The sequence below is a fragment of the Rhinopithecus roxellana genome, chromosome 5, assembly GCF_007565055.1.
Source record: "Rhinopithecus roxellana isolate Shanxi Qingling chromosome 5, ASM756505v1, whole genome shotgun sequence".
Lineage (NCBI taxonomy): Eukaryota > Metazoa > Chordata > Mammalia > Primates > Cercopithecidae > Rhinopithecus > Rhinopithecus roxellana.
Window position 1 is genome coordinate 162,094,134 of NC_044553.1, and position 14,251 is coordinate 162,108,384.

The 14,251-nt window shown below is 42.4% G+C and overlaps 1 protein-coding gene across 11 annotated transcripts in view; it reads left to right on the top strand.

Annotated features, from left to right (window-relative positions):
• MARK3 (microtubule affinity regulating kinase 3) overlaps window positions 1–14,251 on the top strand; it is a 119,204-nt gene that overhangs the window by 37,627 nt on the left and 67,326 nt on the right. For all 11 annotated transcript variants that reach the window (XR_004057236.1, XM_010353603.1, XM_010353606.1 and 8 more), the window contains one exon: window positions 1,650–1,703. Coding sequence is in view for 8 of the 11 variants with exons in the window: in XM_010353603.1 (XP_010351905.1) it covers window positions 1,650–1,703 (54 nt within the window). In the remaining 3 variants the exon portion in view is untranslated. The remainder of the gene's footprint in view (window positions 1–1,649; window positions 1,704–14,251) is intronic.

Genomic DNA, 14,251 nt, shown 5'->3' on the forward strand with positions numbered 1-14,251 from the left:
TCTATAAGTGACTTAAATATAAAATGTTGGCCGGGCGCGGTGGCTCAAGCCTGTAATCCCAGCACTTTGGGAGGCCGAGACGGGCAGATCACGAGGTCAGGAGATCGAGACCATCCTGGCTAACACAGTGAAACCCCGTCTCTACTAAAAAATACAAAAAAAAAAAAAACTAGCCGGGTGAGGTGGCAGGCGCCTGTAGTCCCAGCTACTCGGGAGGCTGAGGCAGGAGAATGGCGTGAACCCTGGAGGCGGAGCTTGCAGTGAGCTGAGATCCGGCCACTGCACTCCAGCCTGGGCGACAGAGCAAGACTCCGTCTCAAAAAAAAAAAAAAAAAAAATATATATATATATATTTAAAATGTTATAACAGTACATTTATTATTTTGAAGCCCCCAGATTTTCTTTTCTTTTCTTTTTTTTCTTTTAAATGAAAGCAAGTTTATAAAAGAAGTAAAGAAACAGACCAGGCACTGTGGCTCTCACCTGTAATCCCAGCACTTGGGAAGGCCGAGGCGGGTGGATCACCTGGGATCAGGAGTTCAAGACCAGCCTGGCCAACATGGTGAAACCCTGTCTCTACTGAAAATACAAAATTAGCCGGGCATGGTGGTGCGCACCTGTAATCCCAGCTACTCCAGAGGCTGAGGCGGGAGAAACTATTAAAACTTGGGAGGTGGAGGTTGCAGTGAGCCGAGATCGTGCCACTGCTCTCCAGCCTGGGCAACAGAGGGAGACTGTCTCAAAAAAAAAAAAAAGAAAGAAAGAAAGAAAAAAAAGAAGTAAACCAAAACCAAAGAATGGCTGCTCCATAGAGCAGCAGTATCAGCTGCCTGACTGAGTCTACTTTTAGGTATTTCTTGATTATATACTAAACAAGGGGTGGATTATTCATGAGCTTTCTGGGAAAAGGGCAGCGATTTCCTGGAACTGAAGCTCCCTCCCCTTTTAGGGAACTGTTTAGGTAACTTCCCACGGTTGCCGTGGCATTTGTAAACTGTCATGGTGGTGGTGGGAGTGTCTTTTAGCATGCTGATGCATTATAATTAGTGTATAATGAGGAGTGAGGACGACCAGAGGTCACTTTCGTTGCCATCTTGGTTTTGGTGGGTTTTGGCGTGCTTCTTTACTGCATCCTGTTCTATCAGCAGAGTCTTTGTGACCTGTATCTTGTTCCAAGCTTCTGCTATCTCACCCTGTGACTAAGAATGCCTAACCTCCTGGGAATGCAGCCCAGTAGGTCTCAGACTTATTTTACCCAGCCCCTTTTCAAGATGGAGTTGCTCTGGGTCAAACACTTCTGACATACTTCCCCCCTCCCTTAATCCTTAAGAATTGTAGAGGGACAAAGGTCAGTTATCTGTAACTTCAAGCCAAATATGGGTGATGATATTCCTGCCTATTAGGGTCTCTTGTATTTAGGGTAGAGAGAAGTTTAGTAAGAAAGCATTGATATGGAAGCCCTTATTTTCAGTTACACAATTTTATAAAGTTACCATTACAAAGTTACAGTTGCTTTTTGTGACCAGCTGAGTTTTAGGTTTTGAGGTTTGCTGCTTGCTTGCTTGCTTCTTAATGCCATATATCTTGGCAGTTACCAGTCCATAATTATTGCATTCTTAAAATCCATAAATACTTTTTATTCTTTCTAGGTTGCAATAAAAATAATTGACAAAACTCAGTTGAATCCAACAAGTCTACAAAAGGTAAGATTGGTTCAATATCCAGTACTTTTTAAACGATTGTCAGTGCTAATTGCCATCTAATTTGTCCCTTAAATACCTCAACTGTTGTTTTTATTTTATGTTTAATGCCATAAAGCTTCCTATTCCTCAAATGAATGCAAGTTAATGTAGTATTTCATAAAAAATTGTTGGGTTATTTTCGGTCGGAGATTATTTTTAAATGTTCTTAACAGCACAAACTAAAGGCTGTGCTTTTTTTGTACTTTTTTATTGATATAGTTGTGCAAGGCTATACTTTTTATTGAATACTCTTAATATTGACTAGAGTTTTTAAAAAATAATACAATACAAAAATATTTCCATGTAATTGATATTGTGCAAATTTGTACCTTTCTTATAGCTGATACTGAAAATTTTAAAGTGAACACTGTGGCTTCCTTAAACCCTTGACACACCACATCTGATTAAGGAGCGATGATTAATATAAAAGGGAAGTGTTGAAGTAAAACTGAAAGTAGAAAAGCATGTTCATGAAGCAGCATTGCCATTGGTATCATTTAGCGTGGATCAAGCCTTTGCCTAGTGCCTTTTAGAATCACCTGGGCAGATTTTTGAAAGTCCTGACACTCACATGGTAATGCCTACGCAATTAGGTTGGGCCCAGGCATAGGCATCTCACTCACTGGTAGGACACCAGCAAATAATTAATGATCTTCGTCATAAAATCCTTCTAGTTGTTTCTAGCTTTGCAGAGTCTTTTTACATACTTCATTTGGTTTCTAGATTTGACCTATAGTAGTTGAGGGGTACAGAGACCATGAACTGGGAACAGGAAGTACTGAATTTAAGTCCTGGCTCTGCCACTTAGCCGAATGTCTGACCTTGAGTAAGGCACTTAGCTTTTCTGGACCTTGGGTTTCTCATCTTTAAAGGGAGATAATTTCATCTTATGATGGATGTGAGTATTAATAAATAATGCATATAAAAGGGCTTTGTAAACTGCACAGCACTGTACAGTTGTGCGGTATTTTGATAAGTGCAATGCTCTATATACATTTCTAATGTATTCCTCATGGTTATTTATATCCTGGTGATTTTGAAGCCCTGTCCCTGTTATGTGTGTGGGAGGTGGGTAGGGAGACAGACTTTCTCTGCACTAAAAATGTTATTTCAACAAGTGGTTCTTTGTGATCTGCAACCCATAATGGGCCTTAAGGCTTCTCAAGGTGGGCATGAAACATCTAAAAATTCCAGTCCTTTGTCCTGAAGAGTAAATTTTATCTATTTCCTTAAACTTTCATATCTTCGGCTATCTAAGGATTTGGTACTAATAAATACACTAGGGGTTACTACAATTTGATATTCAGAACTAAAATTAACATACAAGGATGTTCACTGAGGGCTCTAATCGAGTATTCTATGATGTTACGTACCTTCCACTATTCATGTGTACCTGGATATAGTTCTAATCCTAACAGTTTTCCAGGAAAAATTTTTACCATGGTGTTGTATCAAGTTGTCTGTGGTTTTTCCTTCTTGTTTGCTTGCTTCCTTTATTCATTTTTTATTTTATTTTTTTGGTCATGATTTTGCATTGCTGCTCTTCTTTTATTTTTTTATTTTTATTTTTTTTGAGACGGAGTCTCGCTCCGTCGCCCAGGCTGGAGTGCAGTGGCCGGCTCTCAGCTCACTGCAAGCTCCACCTCCCGGGTTTACGCCATTCTCCGGCCTCAGCCTCCCAAGTAGCTGGGACTACAGGCGCCCGCCACCTCGCCCGGCTAGTTTTTTGTATTTTTTTTAGTAGAGACGGGGTTTCACCGTGTTAGCCAGGATGGTCTCGATCTCCTGACCTCGTGATCCGCCCGTCTCGGCCTCCCAAAGTGCTGGGATTACAGGCTTGAGCCACCGCGCCCGGCCTCTTCTTTTATTATTTGTCACATCATTATCAGTTTAGTGCATGGTAGTTTGTCTGGTTAGCCCACTAGTGTGATTATGCATATTTGCATCTGAATTAATTTTGGCTTATAATAATAATTAAAACTTTAAGATTTGTTTTTGGTATCATTCAAGTATGAACCATTCACAGAAGACTTACTCTAAAGCCAGCTCTATCCCAAGTTAAATAACTTGATAAGTATCATATTTTCAGTTTATAGGGCATTGTTTAAAATTGTGTATATAACTTCATATGCTTATAAAGTAAATTAGAAGCATTTTATATACATTTGTTTCCAGTTCTTTTTCACCGAGTATCTTACTGCCAGCACCTGCCCCCCCGCATCTTTCTCCCCCACCAATTTTGCAACAATGTAGAGTGTACCAGGCAACTTTGTCAGCCCTCTTTGGAATAGTCATTCTTGCAGACTTTTTCCTTCTCAGCGCCATTCCTAGTTGTATTACACTTGCTTCAGGAACAGCTCTCTTAGTGATTTACAGCCGTGGAGCATGCCCTAGCAGCTAACATTCATTGTAAGGAACATTCCGCCATCAGCAGTATGCAATCTTTTTTTACCACCACTACTGAAAAAGGTGGACTGGCTCATTCAGGCAATGTTTGAACACTTGTTTTAAAATATCGGTTTCATTGCAGGCCAGGCACGGTGGCTCACGCCTGTAATCCCAGCACTTTGGGAGGCAAAGGCAGGCGGATCACGAGGTCAGGAGATCGAGACCATCCTAGCTAACACGGTGAAACCCTGTCTGTACTAAAACTATATAAAATTAGCTGGGCGTGGTGGCAGGTGCCTGTAGTCCCAGCTACTCCAGAGGCTGAGGCAGGAGAATGGCGTAAACCCTGGAGGCGGAGCTTGCAGTGAGCTGAGATCACGCCACTGCACTCCAGCCTGGGCAACAGAGCGACACTCGTCTCCAAAAAAAAAAAATCGGTTTCATGATATTCAGGCTTGCACACTGGGTCATGAACATTTACTAAATGCACATATAAGTAAGCCTGAGTTGACTATGTTTGCAAATTGATATTATTTTCACAGATGAGTCTCTTCATTTTTCCTTTGTATTTTTCCAGCCATTGAATTAATAAACGTTAGATTCTGGTGAGAGATTTATTTTTCTCCGTTGTTTTTGTACTTTTTTTTTTTTAAGAGATGGGTCTTGCTCTGTTGCCCAGGTTGGCCTTGAACTCCTGGGCTTGAGCAGTCTTTCCACTTCAGCCTCCCAAGTAGCTGGGTCTACAAATGCACACCACAGCATCTGACTATATACCTTTGAACGTCTCACTACTATATCTGGAATACTATTCTATTCTTAAACATCTTTTAGGTCAGTTTTTTGTTTGTTTGGTTTTGGTTTTTTGAGATGGAGTCTTGCTCTGTCGCCCGGGCTGGAGTGCAGTAGTGGGATCTGAGTTGACTGCAATCTCCGCCTCTTGGGTTCAAGCAATTCTTCTCCCTCAGTTTCCCAAGTGGCTAGGACTACAGGTGTATGCCACCACACCTGGCTAATTTTTGTATTTTTAGTAGAGATGGGGATTTTGCCATGTTAGCCAGACTGGTCTGATCTCAGACTCCTGACCTCAGGTGATCCACCTGCCTCAGCCTCCACTTGCTAGGAGTACACATGTGAGCCATCATGCCCAGGCCAAGGTGGATGGATCACTTGAGGTCAGGAGTTGAGACCAGCTTGGTCAACATGGTGAAACCTCGTCTCTACTAAAAATACAAAAATTAGTTGGGCGTGGTGGCACACGCCTATAATCCCAGCTTCTCAGGAGGCTGAGGCAGGGGAATTGCTTGAACCCAGGAGGCAACAGAGCAAGATGTCTCAAAACAACAACAAGAAGAAGAAATTTGTAACATGTAATGAAATAATTGATTTTTTAAATGTATTTATGATAGCTGGTTGGTTAGCCAACCTTGAGCGTGTTCAGGGATGGAGACACACTCCTTCCCGTAGCATCTTGTTTCAGTGTTCAGTGGCTTTGTTATTAGAGCCTTTTCTCCTTCAGACTAGCATCTGTCTTCTGGAAACTTCTACAACACTGTTTAGTATTTTGTCATATGGAGTTATAGTCACTCCAAACATAACCAGCCCTTAGAAGTTGCTATTTTGGGTCTTGTTGATTTTCTCTTCTGCAGAGTAAATCCCCTCAGCCTCATTGGGTACTCCCACAGGCGTTTCGCTCAGCAGAAGCCTACTTTATTCCATACTTGGAATTGTTTTTTTTTTTTTTCTCCTGCCTGAATTTGTTTGATTCCTGCTAAAATTCATTTAATTGATTGTCTGCCTTAATTCCAGTCTTTTGGGGGATTTTGGAATAATGGGTCATTTGTATTAGCTGCTATGTAAATTGGGTATGGATGTCTCCATCCAATTAAAATATTAAGCAAGGCAAGAACAAGACTTTTCAATGGAGAATTCATTGAAGTTGATACTGTTGACCCAGTAGTAAAGCATTTTTTGAGTAAGATTTAACCACCATTCTTAAATCTAGACTTAGTAGGACAGAAAGGGAAATCCCTGTGTTTTTAAATTTTAATGAGATTTACAGAGGAAGAAAAAAAGGAACATTAAACACAAATATATGCAGAATACCCAGTAGGATTTATTAAAGCATTATTGACTGTAGATTTCATCAGGGTCTTTGTGGGGAAATCCTGCTGATACCCGCCTCAGTCTCCTTCCCTCCCTTCCTTCCATTGGCCTTATCGTGATTCTAAAATAGAGCAACACTACATTCCATAAAATAGAATAAGTGTTCCTATGAGCTGAGCAGAAGTTGGCTTTAGAGACAGGCAAAGGCTGAAGAAGGCTGAGGCAGGCCAGGCACAGTGGCTCACTCCTGTAATCCCAGCACTTTGGGAGCCTGAGGCGAGAGGATCACTTGAGCTCAGGAATTTGAGATCAGCCTAGGCAGCATAGAGAGACCTGTCTCTACCAAATAAGAATTAAATAAATTAACCAGGTATAGTGGTGTGTACCTGTAGTCCCAATTACTCAGGAGGCTGAGATGGGAGGATCACTTGAGCCTAGGTTGAAGGCTGCAGTGAGCTATGATGGTGCCCCTGCATTCCAGCCTGGGCAACAGAGCAAGACCCTGCCTGTGTCAAAAAAAAGTTGAAGCAAAGAACAAATCGTGTACTGGTCTTTTCAGAGTTCCTTTTCTTTGTAAGGCAGGGACAGGGAGACAGAACAATAGACCACAATAGACTACCCCACATAGAAAAGTAACTGATTAGTTAACATCAGGTTATTTCACACTACATTTTTTTCTGTAAGGATTAAAGTAGTGGGAACTTTATTATTGTGCCAACTGAAGTTGGTTAGGTGGGGTTTTTTTTTTGTTTTTTGTTTTTTGTTTTTTTTTTGAGACAGAGTCTCGCCCTGTGGTCCAGGCTGGAGTGCAGTGGTGTGATCTCAGCTCACTGCAACCTCCGCCTCCTGGGTTCAAGCGTTCCTCCTGCCTCAGCCCCCTGAGTAGCTGGGACTACAGGTGCGTGCCACCACGCCTGGCTAATTTTTGTATTTTTAATAGAGACAGGGTTTCACCATGTTGGCCAAGCTGGTCTCCAACTCCTGGCTTCAGGTGATCCGCCCGCCTTGGCCTCCCAAAGTGCTGGGATTACCGGCCTGAGCCAACGCGCCCAGCCAGGACAGTTTAAATCTTCAGTTGGGGACTGGATGCGGTGGCACACGCCGGTAATTGCAGCACTTTGGGAGGCCGAGGCAGGTGGATCACCTGAGGCCAGGAGTTCGAGACCAGCCTGGCCAACATGGTGAAACTGCGTCTCTACTAAAAATACAAAATTTAGCTGAGCGTGGTGACATAGCCTCAGCTACCCAGGAGACTGAGGCACGAGAATCACTTGAACCTGGGAGGCGGAGGTTGCAGTGAGCCAAGATCACACCACTGGACTCCAGCCTGGGCAACAGCTCGAGGCTGTCTCAGAAAATAAATAATAAACTGTGCTGTGTGGGAAATTAACTGTTATCTCCTTCTGATTTCTAGGAAGGTCAAATAATTTAGGTTTGGGAATGTGGAACCTTAGCAGGGATTATTCCATTTTTAATTTTAACCTGGTTTCCTGGGGCCTAATGCAGGAACTTAGTCCCAAACAGTGGCTTCCAATAATTTTTATTTAACAATTCTTCCCTCTTGGTCAGGCTTTCACTTAGGTAAGAGTGTAACCAAAACCTAGGATATCCCTGCTGTTCTCAGTTGCCATCATTTTGGGTTTCCTGTTTCAGCATGCCATTGATGGGGTGTTCTCATTATCATGTGTTTCTTTTGAGTTTTTGTTGTTTTAGCCAGAGAGAAACCATTTGACATCTGATAGGTGGCTACATGGAGACATTTAACGCTTTGGGAGGATACAGCGTACCAGAGAGACTACCATTATGACTGTCATGAGGATCACACCAAGCATATAGAGTATGGTCCTTAGCCAGGGTTTTTATGAACCAAATCAACTACAATTGTATAGCCAAACAAGGAGTCTGCCAATTTTAACCAAGTGATCTGCTCTACCATACCCAAATCGCAACGAGAAGTGTCATGAACTGCACAGATTCCTCCCTGTTTAATAGGCAATCCAGCATTCCATGACCAGGCTAAGTATAAAGCGGGGAGTGCAAGTTACCCACAGAAGCTACTGACTGAAATTTTAGCTACAGCATGATCCTGCCAAAGTGAAAGACGTGGGCATTAGTGAGGAAAAATTAAGAGGGGTAAAAGCCTTGTTAGGAAGTCTCGTTGTTCTGACAGTCTTGGGAAAAGCTGTCCATAGCCTGCAGTCCACAACTTCTCGTCCTGGTTTGCAGTTTGAATGTCTCTGGTTGTGGCATCTGGCATTCTGGTAAATTCTCTGGGTGGCCTACACATCAGGCATGAGACTCGAAATTTACATCAAGTTGTCAGCTTTGGTTTATAGGGCTTCTGAAATTGAGCAGTTCATTCTTCACTGGCAAGTTGTAGCCAGATATTAAAGAAAACTAGAAGAATTCAGAATCCAGTTCAGTCAGGAATAATCTTATCAGGTCATTTCTGGAAGTCATTTCTGTGAATTAGTATTTTAGCAGCCCTTTTTGCTTCTAATTTCAAATTGGAAGGTATAGGGTTATTCATTGTGCCCCGCAAGCCTGGTCCACTCCGATACCCCTCAAGCACCAGACAGCTACCTAGGAAGAGGGAGGCTGTTTTCTTTTTAAAGCTAGTATTTGCTTTGGAGCCACTGTTAGTGCTTAGAGCTCTGTAGCAGTAGCAGTAGTGGCCTTTTTTGGCATCTTAGGGAATCTTGGTCATGGGACATATCAGGGAACCTTATAATTTGAAAGCAAGGAGAACCAGTTCATGCTTTTCATGTAGTCTATCATGTAATTACTTTTATTGCTGCCACCACTGGGTTATTTTGGGCACTCTTGATTTGGTTTTCTTAAGCCAGTAGTTTTCAACCCTTCTTGTGCATTAGAAACATTTGTGGAGTTTGTATTTCCTTCACAGTACTTTCCTCTCTAGAGGTCCTATCTTGGTGGGTCTAGAGATGTGGCATTCCCAGTACACACCCCAGATGAGAATGGCTCCTAGTCTGCCTTCAGTTTCCCCTAAAGTTCTTAATTTCTCTCCTCTTCCAAAAGGTAACCTATTTTATTTATTTTTTATTGATTGAGTGATTGATTGATGGGGTCTTATCCTGTTGCCCAGGCTGAAATGTAGCAGCAAGACCAGAGCTCACTGCAGCCTCGAATTCCTAGGCTCAAGTATCTTTCCACCTCAGGCTCCTGAGGTAGCTGGGACTACAGGTGTGCACCACCACACCCAACTAAAGTAACCTATTTTATTTATTTATGAGACGGAGCCTCCCTCTGTCGGCCAGGCTGGAGTGCAGTGGTGCCATCTCGGCTCACTGCAACCTCTGCCTCCCGAGTTCAAGTGATTCTCCTGCCTCAGCCTCCCGAGTAGCTGGTATTACAGGTGCCCACTGCCACACCCAGCTAATTTTTGTATTTTTAATAGAGACGAGGTTTTTCCATGTTGGCCAGGCTGGTCTCGAACTCCTGACCTCAAGTGATCCACCCACTTCGGCCTTCCAAAGTGCTGAATTACAGGTGTGAGCCACTACGCCCGGCAAAGTAACCTATTTTAAAGATGATCCCCAAATATTCTAAGTTTCATAGACAGCTGCCACTGCCACCGCTGAATATTTTCTCCCTCTCTGGAACTCTTCCTAGGAATGCTTTAGTGGCCAGTTCCTGGCCTCCTTTCTCTATTGGGTGAAGCACAAGTTATTTTGGAAATCCTTTTCATTTAACAACTTTTTTCATCTTTTTCTTTTCTTTTCTTTTCTTTTTAACTACCTTTCTCTTTCATTTTCTTATGTTGACTTTTTAGGCCATTAACAAAAGTAGTAACCACTGTAAAAATAGTTGTTACAGTCTTGCGTGTTATTTACAATCAAGTGTCTACATTCAGATCAGTGTCATAAATCTGATAAATTAATACAAATAGGGGATGGCAAATGAAATCCAAGACAGGCAGTTCTTACATTGATTAATTGATTGATCTGATTGATTGAGACTACTTTGTAGTCCAAGCTGAAGTGCAGTGTCATGATCATAGCTCACTACAGCCTGGAACTTCTGGGCTCAAGCAGTCCTCCCTCTTGGCCTCCAAAGCCCTGGGATTATAGGCATGGGTCACTGCCCCCAGCCTGATTATACATATTTAAAATATTAAGAATAAACCAGGTGTGGTGGCTCACACCTGTAATCCCAGCACTTTGGGAGGCCGAGGTGGATGGATCACCTGAGGTCAGGAATTCGAGACTACTCTCACGAACATGGTGAAACTCGGTCTCTACTAAAAATACAAAAAAACTAGCCAGGCGTGGTGGCGCATGCCTGTAATCCCAGCTACTGGGGAAGCTAAGGCAGGAGAATCACTTGAACCCGGGAGGAGGAAGTTGCAGTGAGCCAAGATGGCACCACTGCACTCCAGCCTGGGCAACAAGAGAGTAACTCTGTCTCCAAAAAAAAAAAAAAATTGAGAATAAAAATGTATATATGTTTGTTTATTTTTAGATTTCAAAAGAGATAGAAGAAATAAAAAATAATAATAACGGCTTTCGGTATTGTTGCTTCTATATTTAAATTTATTGCCAGATTTTTGTTTTGGCAAGAAATAATACAGCTTGATATTTAGAACACATTATAAACTGAGAATAGTAGAGTGTATTTTAGAGATTGATTGTTTGTTTTTAGAATCGAGGTCTCACTATCTTGCCCAAGCTGGTCTCAGACTCCTGGGTTCAAGCATCCTCCTTCGAGGATTCCAGTCTGCCTTCCAGGGAGCTGGGATTACAGGCACACACCACCATACCCAGCTAAAGTATGTTTTTCATTGTGCCAATGATTCATTATGCTATTTTAGAAAAGTCACCAAGGAACCAAGTATTTTAAGTGGGTTAAAATACTTGGTTTACAGGATAAGTGGGTTACAGGATAGCCTGGACTCATTTGCAGAAAATGTAAACTTGGATACAAATTAGGCCTTTGTGACAGAATTATAACAGTAACATCAGCCAGAATCACAATCACATATCTGGAGTTTATTGTGTGCCAGCTGCTGTTCCGTGCACTCTGTATGTCAAGCATCCTTTCATTGTAGAGGTGACAGGGTCAGGGAGGTCAAGTTACCTAGACTCAGTGAGTGGTACCGCTGGATTGGGATTAGCTAGTATAGCTCCTGGAGTCAAATTCTACACACACTTTATCTTATATTATTTCATGTACTTTTCACAACAGTCCTGTGAAGTAGCTGTTGTCTTTTTTTTCTTCTTCTTCTTCTTCTTTTTTTTTTTTTGAGACAAGAGTTTTGCTCTTGTTGCCTAGGCTGGAGTGCACTGGCACCACCTCGGCTCACCACAACCTCCGCTTCCCTGATTCAAGTGACTCCCCTGCTTCAGCCTTCCGAGCAGCTGGGATTACAGGTTCCTGCCACCACACCCAGCTAATTTTTTTGTATTTTTACTAGAGACGGGGTTTCTCCATGTTGGTCAGGCTAGTCTGGAACTCCCGACCTCAGGTGATCCACCCGCCTCGGCTTCCCAAAGTGCTAGGATTACAGGCGTGAGCCACTGTGCCAGGCCGAAGTAGCTGTTTTCAAAATCTGTCTTATACATAAGTAGGGTAAAGCTCTCTCAAGATTTTGTGGCTTGTTCGCTCATCCAGTGAATAAGGGACTGAACTAGCCTTAGAACCTAAATTTATAACATCAAATAGCTTTCTTTGCATAGGTCCCTTGGAGCCAGTCATTCATAGTACTTTCCATATGGGAAGGATAACAAAGGAACATATGGAAATTCACCTTGCATGTGGTAGATACCTAGTAAAATCTGATAAGTTAATTTTGTTAGTACCAAATTCATTTTAACAATAAATTAATTTTTCCTGATGTTGCTCTGATTCTAGGAATCTTGACCACTAGAACCTTGAGTTTGGGAGATGGGAAAATTCTTAGTTTGTCTTTGAAATATTTGATCATAAAAACCACATTGTTGGCCAGGCATGGTGGCTCAAGCCTGTAATCCCAGCACTTTGGGTGGCCAAGGCAGGCAGATTACTGAGCTCAGGAGTTCAAGACCAGCCTGGGCAACATGGCAAAACCCTGTCTCTACATACAGAAGTTAGCCAGGTGTGGTGGTGCACACCTGTAGTCCTAGCTACTTGGGGGGCTGAGGCTGGATGATTGCTTGAGCCGGAGAGGGCAAGGCTGCAGTGAACCTTGTTCATGCCACTGCACTCCAGCTTGGGTGACAGAGCAAGACTCCATCTCTTAAAAACACACACACACACACACACACGTTGTTGCCACTCTTAGTTTACATTTTTAGAAAACTGCTTTGTTGTATTACTCAGCTAAAACTAAGCAATTTTTTGAAATTTAGTTTTTAATTTTTATTAAATACTGACTACATACAAAAGAATGTTCCATGTTTAACATATAAATATGTATATGAGATGAGCACCCTTATACTACCTGCTTCAAGAAATAGATCTTCAACCATACCTTTAAATCAGTCCCATTTTGTGCACTTCCTCAACCTGATTCCTTTTCTTCATTGCCCACCTACTGGGTAACCACTAACAAAGATTTTGTGTTATTGTTTTCTTGCTTGTCTGTATAATTTTACCACATATGGATCCCTCATCAATGTAGTGTAAAGGGTTTTTTTGGTCTGTTTTTTGTTTCTTTTGTGTTTTTTGTTTGTTTGACACTGAGTCTCGCACTGTCTCCCAGGCTGGAGTACAGTAGTGCAATCTCGGCTCACTGTAACCTCTGCCTCCCAAGTTCAAGCAATTCTTGTGCCTCAGCCTCCCGAGTAGCAAGAATTACAGGTGTGTGCCACCACGCCCAGCTAATTTTTGTATTTTTAGTAGAGACCAGGTTCTACCATGTTGGCCAGGCTGGTCTTGAACTCCTGACCTCAAGTGCTCCACCCACCTCGGCCTCCCAAAGTGCTGAGATTACAGGCATGAGCCACCGTGCCCCGCCAATGTAGTGTAAAGTTTAAAAAATTGTATAAATGAACTCATGTTGTGTGTATTCTCCTATTGGCTTTTGCTTTCTTTTTCTTTTCTTTTTCTTTTTTTTTGAGACGGAGTTTCGCTCTTGTTACCCAGGCTGGAGTGCAGTGGCAGGATCTCAGGTTACTGCATCCTCGGCCTCCTGGATTCAAGTGATTCTCCTGCCTCAGCCTCCCACGTATCTGGGATTACAGGCGTGCACCACCACACCAGGCTAATCTTTGTGTTTTTAGTAGAGATGGTTTCACCATGTTGGCCAGGCTGGTGCCGAACTCCTGACCTCAAGTGATCTGCCCGCCTCAGCCTCCCAGAGTACTGGGATTACAGTTGTGAGCCACCATGCCCAGCCGCTTTGCTTTCTTTTACCTACGTTGTGTTCCACTGTTGATGTATTTTGCTGTAATTCACCTTCACTCCTATGTCCATTTTCAAGAATATATAATATCCCATTATGTGAATATGCCACTCTATATTTATTGTGTGATCAGAGACGTTTGGATTGCTTTTTGTATTGCAAACATGACTGCTGTGAATTGTCCTGTGTGTATCCTGGCACACTTGTGAAGAGTTTCTTAAATATGTATACTTAGAATTCTGGTATCACAGAGTCTGTCTACACATCCTCCTTCTTCATTAGAGAAGGCCAAATTATTTTCAGAGCAGGTGTGCTAATTTATATTTCCATCAGAAGCGTGTAAGAGAACATAAGTAATGTAGCATCCTCATCAAAATTTGATTTTCTCTGATTTTTAAAAATTTGTGCCATCACAGGAGAATCGCTTGAACCTGGGAGGTGGAGGTTGCAGTGAGCCCAGATCGCGCCACTGCACTCCAGCCTGGCGACAGAGTGAGACTCTGTCTCAAAAAAAAAAAAAACAAAAAAATTGTGTCATCAGTTTGGTAAATATAAAAGTGTTATAGCCAGGCATGGTGGCTTGCTCCTGAAATCCCAGCACTTTGGGAGCCTTAGATGGGAAGATCTTTCAAAGCCAGGAGTTTGAGACCAGCCTGGGCAACAGAGCAAGACTCTG